The sequence below is a fragment of the Ceratina calcarata genome, unplaced genomic scaffold (genome assembly GCF_001652005.2).
Source record: "Ceratina calcarata isolate Rehan_Ccalc_2016 unplaced genomic scaffold, ASM165200v1 scaffold284.2, whole genome shotgun sequence".
Classification (NCBI taxonomy): Eukaryota; Metazoa; Arthropoda; class Insecta; order Hymenoptera; family Apidae; genus Ceratina; species Ceratina calcarata.
This window is the reverse complement of record NW_017150727.1, coordinates 49049-58203: the sequence shown is the minus strand read 5'-3', so window position 1 is coordinate 58203 and position 9155 is coordinate 49049. Positions and strand designations below refer to the sequence as shown.

Below are 9155 nucleotides of genomic sequence, written 5' to 3'. Positions count from 1 at the left end.
GTTACAAAAGTGATTTCCAATTACAAATTCTATACTTAATAAAATCATTATATTGCTTGTTTATAAGTAATTTAAATTGTTAGTACAAAAGGTACTATAACTAGTAAGTTCTAAAAAAACTTTCCAGCATTATGGCGATCCTTTAAGTTCAGTTCTATTATTATCCTGAGAAATGGTTGTCTGTCAACGATTGATAAACGCAGCAGGTATTATCACTTTCACTGTGTTTGTGAATCCATTAACATTAACAGCGATTCGATATTACCTGATTCTGAGGGAGGAGTTAAAGGGTAGCTGATATCGACTTTCATTGCTTAAAACCTGTCGTCAAAACTGAAAACAGCTGATTCCTCGGTTTTCGAAGTGCCTAAGCTGAAGAACTATATCTGGAGCATCTCGATTCTACTTGAGCCGTCATTAAAAAAATTTTTATGTATCATTTCTAATGTAATTGCAGATTTTTATGATAAATATTTAATATAGTAGTCAATTAAAAGAGCATATTTCAGGATTGCAGTACGTAGAAAATATGCATATTAGTTTTCACTTCCATTTTCACTGGAAAATTTCAAAGGGGCTTAGATCGAGGCCAGTTTACGCTACACTGTGCGTAGTCTACATCAACCTTGTGTTACAATCAACTAACCGAGAATTGAATTATTATGAAATTTAATGCCAAACTCAGCTGTTTTTCACGTCGTCGCATTGCGTTCAGTTGGATCGATACTCCAAACCGGGTTTATCACCTTTAGTGAGTAAATACGCACCCGTGACGAAATAAGACGTCACGACGATCGAATCTCAGCGTGGCGCCAATTAAACAAATTTTAAAAGGTTTGCGACGAGGGCGAAGAAATTAATTAAAGACACTGATGACGATTCGTTTGCGTCACATACTTCCATGAACCTTCTAATAAAAATTCATGCAATGTTTCGTATAATGACTAATCTAATGTGCAATAGAATAATTAATATTGGCTATTTATTTTAAATAAAATTCCTTCATTTTTTTAAACCAAAATTCATTTTCCATGATCAGTAAATATAGGATAATGGTGCGTATGTGTACGTTAATCGTGTAAATGGATTAAGAAAAATAAGAAGAGGAAATGATCGGATATAATTGAATGAGGGAGAACGTGTTACGGTTGTTGATAGTTAATGACAGCGAGTTTTATCATTCTTTGACATCACTTGCATGTGTACGTGCGACTCTTCCGTCCATGTATTTTTCAGAACGCTTTTTACTTACGTAACACGAATAAGTAGTAGACTATGAACCTCAGACGAGACGTCGAATCGTAATTTACAATTGTATTGCACACTGAATCGTATAAATAAGTTCTTGCACTCTGAATAATATCTTTTATCGAGGATCGATCCGGTGTTTTAAAAAATCATTTTTCATTTAATCTAGGTCGACTGTTTTTACAGCTCATTTGTAGAATAGGGGTTCCTGGTAGTTTATCTCTTAATGGTATAATATACGACTGAGATTATGCCAAATCATTTTGTAAATAGTTCCTATTGTAAAGACGAGATTTATTTACTGTTTATATTCTATTGTTCTACGTATTTCTTTTTCAATCTTCTGAATCATCTTCGACATTCTCTGAAATAGAGTTCGCGGTTGCTGCCAAATATTTAACGTGTACGTATGTATAGAATTCTCAATTTTGCCAAATGTCTGCCGATACAAATTTAGTCATAAAAATATAATACCTTTGCTACCTAAAGTGTATTTAAAGGGCAGTTAGAATTTGTCTATGAAAACAATTTCTAATTTCATTTTTACTATTATGCTATAATGATTTTGTTATATGTGACCTGAAAATGATTGAGGTAATCTATACGTCATAGTTACACTCATAGTACATGCACAAGCAAATGGAGAGTGATTCGTTGGTCAATGACCATTCAATCAATTATCAATTTAATCCTCGTTTAACTCATGGTCAGAAATTTAAGAGACGTTTCACTGCCAATATCTTTCACAATGAAACTATCATAGTAAAACGTTAGCTATTAATATTTCTAAATCCAAAAAATGTTGCAAACCTGTAGATGTAAAAATTAATATTCTTGCATTGTTTATATGAAAGCGAATGGCCGGCGATGGAAATTGGCGAAGTAATTGTACATTTCGTTACGCAATTGCAAAAATAATCTCGCGAACTCTCGACCCATGAACTCCATCTGTATTTATGTTATTTTTCATTTTCTTAACTGTCGACCTCAAGGCCGGCATTAAATTATTTTCACGCTGACGTGCACAGCAAATTATGCACATAATATATGTAACACAACAAACACAAATATTTTAAGCCATGCATTTTCCTTTTTTTGCAGAATTTTATGTTCTACTTCCCTTCGACTACTTAATTCGTTTTCATAACTTTTCTACATAGATTTAATACAAATTTTATTATCTACCTAGCATTCCGATTAATTTATTTGCTTAATGCACACAAAGATCAGCACAGATCTAAGATTTACTGATACGTGCAAGGACAATCGGAGACAAGTAATATTTGAGCTTCACGAAGTTACGCGAATTCACTATGTAAAATGGAACTTGTTTATTTCAACTTCTTATTTGACGAATTATTACATGACAAATATTATTCAATCATTGAATTTCCTTACCCCATGAAAAAATTATTCCATATTAATTAAAAATAAAATACACGTGGTAACAATTCTTTTTGACAAATCTGGCTCTTGGCTCAAATCGTATGACTTAATGATTTAAAGATTGAAATGTCCAGAAGACATTTTATTGCCTATAATTATGATTTACTATCACCCGTAAATAATGCGCGTATAAGACTCGATGCTTCTGTTCTACGATAAGAGATAAACGCAATTCTGCAATAATGCAATTAACGTGGCTGAGACGAACGTTGGTGGAAATTGAATTTATAACCAGATATAAATATTGCAGCAAGTGTAAGTTTCCTGTTGCATTTAATATGTACATGTATAATTCTTTTTAATCATGATTTCGTTACTTAAGTTCGTCAGTGGAAGATGTAATTCACATGTGATTCAGTTGATAATTATAATTGATGACATGATAAGTCACGATTGAAACTTATGATTGATGACGTTAAACATTGTCCAGGTGCTTTAGTCAGTGAAAACAATTTTCAGGACAATGTTGAACGTTTGCAAATGTTAACAGTTCCTAATGTTAACCAAACGTGAAACAACGAGGACTGTTTTGAATTCTTTGTACGATAAGGCCTCGTTTAAACTGTCTAATTAATTATTAAAAAACGAGAACTGTTTGTTTCAGAAACACCGAACCGAAAACGTACCACCAGTCGACGTTGGACTGCCGATAACGAGTCAGAATCGTGCAGCCGTTTCGACAAATAAGACGTGAACGAACGAAGCAAGTGGACAGAAGTGAATAAATTATTTGAAACAACTGCATAATAATTAATCGTTTGAGAGCTGTAAAATATTTCTTAAAACTGGTGAGGAAAGTGACCGAAAGCTTGATGTGGGATAATAATATTTTTCTAATAAATATTTTAATACAGAATTGCACAAAGTCAAGAGTACATTTGAACTGATTTTGAATTTTTATATTAAAGTGCACAGAGTTTATAATACTTTATTAAATAAATTGAGAAAAGTGTAGTAAATTATTTTTAATTAAATTTCACAACGAAAATGCATTCATTGCGAAATGCGAAAATCGCGTTGGTCAGACACAGGAACATATTGCAAACTTACGATGTCGCGAGAAAGAGTTTCGGGACGGACGTCCAGTACAAACCCATCAGAAGCGTACTCGTCGCGAATCGGGGTGAGTATCATTCCTATTTCTTAATTAATCGATTTGCAATAATTATTTAAGCGCAGTGAAAAAAGGTCAAACACGTTTCATATTTTAATTTATTGAATAAAATTCCAAATTCGATTATTTATCTAGAATTACGAAATCAAGTATTCTACTTGACTTATCACAGATGATTGTATTTATAGAAAATACTTAATCTGCATCTGAAATAAAAAAAGAAAACAGATTAAATGCGTCATACTTATCACCTCTCGTATGATCTAAATTACGAAATAATTATCTACTACTAATAACTGAAAGTGACTCTTTAATACTCAGAACAGATACCCCAGAGGATAGTTTTTTTTACAGTAAAATCTCTCCAACTTTGTAATGTTAATTAATGCAAGCTATTAATATTTATCTTATCGAATTGTTTCACGTGAATTCGCATCTTATATTTTCACACAAACAACTCGATTGGTTTTTTCGTAAATAGCTTGATCAGTTTTTTACATAATTAATGTGACGGTCTTCCTTAGTTTTTTAATATAAGTTATAAAATTAGAGATAGATTTAGTTAAAAATAATCTTGTAAATACACAAGAGTAACAGATAATTTACTTAATTTGTCACTTCCATTGCTCCCATTTTAATATGATGCTCTATCTAATTACCCAAATTCTTATAATTCTGTATAATTTATATAATTTTCGTTGTATTAGAGCATGCATTGACCTCATCATTTAATTCTTGTCACTTCGAATTTAAAATCATTCTATTACCTGATCTATTATTGGATCACGACTTGATTATTATAGTCACTGACCTATTTAATACGATAAAATAATTTTAAAGAAAGGACTTCACACGTAAATATAAATCTGGTATTATCAATATCGTTCACAATCTTTAAAGTTAAAGTATTAATTATTAGAGAACTTTGTTTGCAAAGGCATGAAGTCGTCTAATAATAAATGGCACTGACCTCTCTGCCAGCTACTATACTTGTTTATGTACACTCATCTACGTGTCGTACAGTATTTTCCATTATTATTACCTAATTTATTAACAAATTCAGAGTTTTCAATCTACTCGTCTGATCAACTCAATTCTAGTATTTTAGTTTATTTTGAAATGCTAAAATTTAATTTTTTCGAAATTCATAAATACAGGCATTGAATCATTTTTTATTGATGATGATGATGAAAAATACAAATGACAAGTTTATTGATTTTCATTGTCTTTCAGTCAGTTTTCAATCTCACTGTACATGCAATATATATTGTGACACTATCATTAAACGACCTTTGGCAGCGATTCGATGGAAGCGTACTGCGGTACTAAAATGCAATCGGGACAAAATGATAACGACGTTACTCTTTTGTGTCTGAGTTCGATAACGATTCTATTCATTGACGGCCGAAGACGATTTATTAATGTGTACTTAAATGAATATTTCTCGAAGAAACTAATTGCATCATATCAATCTTCGTCTCGCAAGAAATTTAAATAGACGTTCTTCATTTTGTGCAAAATGAATGTAATAGTACGTTCATACTAGATATGAAAATATTTGCAGTATTATGTGACAAGATAGAAATTTCCAAGGCAGGCCTTATAAATTTTATACGTGCATTCAAGAGAAATTAAGAATTGAGATATTTGTTTAAATACATGAGTAACATTGCAGAGTATAAAGTTTTATATATAGCAGCTTCCTTTATGTATTTTGACTTCAACCCTTATTTAACATTTTCTCATGTTATCATTATTTGTAGGCGAGATCGCGATTCGAGTTTTCCGAGCATGTACCGAGCTCGGGATTCGGTCGGTGGCGATCTACTCGGAACAGGACAAAATGCAGATGCACAGACAGAAGGCTGACGAGGGTTACATTGTGGGCCGGGGACTACCACCGGTTCAGGCTTACCTGAACATACCGGAGATCATAAAAGTAGCCAAAGAGAACGACGTCGATGCCATTCACCCTGGATATGGGTTCCTGTCCGAGAGATCGGACTTCGCGGAGGCTGTGATAAACGCTGGGATCAGGTTCATCGGTCCCAGCCCCAAAGTCGTTCAACAGATGGGTGACAAGGTAGTTTTTATGAAATGCATTAATTTTATCATTCATTCATACAATTCTATTTCTTTAACTATATAATTGTATTCTTAGTAACAATGATTATATTTGTATTTTGTAACCAGTTTTAATTTGAACTAACAATTGGGTTAATTGTACAATGATTAAATGTGAAATGGGATTAATTAGTAATTATTAATTAGGTAGCTGCTAGACAGGCTGCGATAGAGGCTGAGGTACCGATTGTCCCGGGGACGGATGGACCAGTGACCACTTCCGACGAGGCTATGGAATTCTGCATGAAGCATGGGCTTCCAGTCATCTTCAAGGCAGCTTATGGTGGCGGTGGAAGAGGTAGAATCATTATCTATTTTAATAATAATTTAAATTCATTCAAAATTATAAAATTTTATCATTTCACTATTACTTTATATGAAACAATTGTTTCGTTTTATTATTTAATACAACAAATGGATATTTTTAGGTATGAGGGTAGTCAGGCAAATGGAAGAAGTTCGGGAAATGTTCGATCGAGCGTCTTCAGAAGCTGCGGCCGCGTTTGGCAACGGGGCTATGTTTATCGAGAAGTTTATTGAGAGGCCCAGGCACATAGAAGTACAATTGTTGGGTGATAATGCTGGGAACGTAGTCCATCTCTACGAACGCGATTGCTCGGTGCAACGACGTCATCAAAAGGTCAGCCAAATAGAGAAGTAAATAAGGATAAATAGAAAAATAACTGGACCGCAAATTTTTATCAAATTTATCTATTCATGGATAGTCCGTTTAAAAAATCCATAAAAATAAAATTTACTTAATTTAGTACAATTTATTAATTAACAGGTAGTGGAAATCGCGCCAGCGCCGAGATTGGACATAAAAGTTAGGAACAAGATGACCGAACACGCCGTCAGACTGGCGAAACACGTTGGCTATTCGAACGCGGGCACAGTCGAATTTTTAGCAGACGAGTCAGGCAATTTTTACTTCATCGAAGTCAATGCTAGGTTGCAAGTCGAGCACACAGTCACAGAAGAGATAACTGGGTAATTATCATTTTTCAATCATTAAGAGTTCTCTACGTTTATTAAAAACAATTTTAATTATCATATTTTTGTTCTATACATATTATTTTTACACATCTGCATTTTAATATCGTTATATCACGTTTGCTTGTATTATCTGTTTTCGAAAATTTTCAGAATCGATCTGGTGCAATCTCAGATAAGAATAGCCGAAGGCATTACGCTGCCTGAATTAGGACTGACCCAAGACAAGATCGTTCCTCAAGGATTCGCGATACAGTGCAGAGTCACTACTGAGGATCCAGCGAAAAACTTCCAACCGGATACCGGAAGAATAGAAGTATTCAGATCTGGAGAAGGTATGGGAATCAGATTGGACGGAGCCTCGGCGTTTGCTGGTGCGATTATCTCGCCATACTATGACTCTCTTCTGGTCAAGGTAACAACTGACTTGTTATTTGTTTCTGCGTTCGATAAAATCGATGATTTGATAAATCCTGATAATCATATTTGATTTAATCATCGATTCTCTGATTGACTCAAAATAACAATAATTAATTAATGATTTTTTTATATGCATAAATCATCAAAAATTAAAAACTGTTTAAAGATAGATTGCGTTGCTCTATTTCTAGGTAATAGCTCATGCGGCAGATCTGCAATCGTCTTGTGCAAAGATGAACCGAGCGTTGCGAGAGTTCCGAGTCCGCGGGGTGAAGACGAACATCCCCTTCCTATTGAACGTCCTTGAAAACCAGAAATTCTTAAACGGGAACGTGGACACGTATTTCATCGACGAGAACCCGCAACTGTTCCAGTTTCAGCCTAGCCAGAACCGTGCACAGAAACTGTTGAATTATTTAGGATCAGTTTTGGTGAATGGGCCTAGTACACCCTTGGCGACGAATTTGAAACCGGCTGAGATTAGGCCCCACATTCCGCAGATCGCTTTAGGTAAAGAATGACAGGAATGTCGACCAAATACGGTGATTCACTGATTTTTTTAATAAGATATTTTGAATATAATGACTATTAGGCAGACAAATTAATTCACTTTTTCTATGAATTGTCCAAAAAATTAATATCGTTTATTAAGAATAATTACGAGTTTAGTGTCTTAAAAATAATAACAAATTGCTTTAAATTAAAGATACGATTTCTGTGCTACTTTATAGAAACAAATTGTATTTCATAAGATTTATTGGTTGAACGCGTAAGGGAAATGAAATGGAAAATGAGTAGTGCGAGCAAATCTTTGAGTCACCGTGCATGGAGTAACAATAACGAATCGTTGATTCGATTGAATGGGTAAGATCAATCTGTCTCCCTTTTTTGGGACGAAAGCACGAAGGGGTTTGCTTTCAATGTGAATCAAAATTGGGTACTTCTCGAACTCTTTTCTATTCTATCTGTCTTGTTTTTTTTCACGTGATTGTGTTCAATTAACACAATTTTTTTAATTTTCTTTCTCTTCACTTTCCTTCCGTTTATCAGCATGCTTTTTACTTTTTTGTTTGCCAATTTTTTTTATAGACTTTGCTAGGCTTGCAGCCGCCGAAGACAGCAATGATCCAGATGCACCAGGTATGCTTCTTCATGATTATAATTTTTTCATCGTCAGCATCATCTGCATTAAGTGACAACGTAAAGGGGAAATTAGAAATGGAAATGAATAAGTAGGTTATTCAAAATTCGATAATTTCATCATCGTTCACATTTCGTTCGTTTGCAGACACGTGAATTCGATTGGAATTCGAAATTTACAATTGGCAATTGGAATCGGGTTTGTAGAACACGTAAATAGATATTTTCTTGTGGGTCAGAGTACTTGTCCAAATTAGATAGTAGTTTCTTGTAGAGGACGTCAGTGCCTACAACTTTTGTATAAAAAATTTTTCGCTAGCGTCAATAATTAATTAATAAATAAAATTGTTTATTGCAAAAGATTTTTCTACGTCCTAACGAAAAATGTTTTAGACAAAAGTTGTAACTCTAGCTGTCAGCTACAAATGTTACCCACTGCGTTCTGAGCCTCATTAGGCCCCATTCGCTATCCCAACAATTACACGATTACACTGTTTAATATTATCTCCTCGGTGCACCTTTTATGTTAATGGGTAACAATATTGTTCCGTTTATGTTTAAAACTGATGTAGTGTTGCACTGAATTTTATGAATATGGATGCACTTATTAATTGAATAATACAAGGGGTAGAAATAGAATTAGCGAACAAAAATGTTGTAGATATTAAAC

At 33.9% G+C, this 9155-nt stretch overlaps 1 protein-coding gene across 1 annotated transcript in view; it reads left to right on the top strand.

The window, feature by feature from the left end:
- The first annotated feature begins 3273 nt into the window (after positions 1–3273).
- PCB (Pyruvate carboxylase) overlaps positions 3274–9155 on the top strand; it is an 8244-nt gene continuing 2362 nt past the window's right edge. The window contains exons 1-8 of the mRNA XM_026812482.1: positions 3274–3817; positions 5572–5891; positions 6080–6230; positions 6361–6572; positions 6720–6922; positions 7079–7340; positions 7537–7855; positions 8435–8537. Of these exons, the coding sequence (XP_026668283.1) occupies positions 3682–3817; positions 5572–5891; positions 6080–6230; positions 6361–6572; positions 6720–6922; positions 7079–7340; positions 7537–7855; positions 8435–8537 (1706 nt within the window). The 5' untranslated portion in view covers positions 3274–3681. The remainder of the gene's footprint in view (positions 3818–5571; positions 5892–6079; positions 6231–6360; positions 6573–6719; positions 6923–7078; positions 7341–7536; positions 7856–8434; positions 8538–9155) is intronic.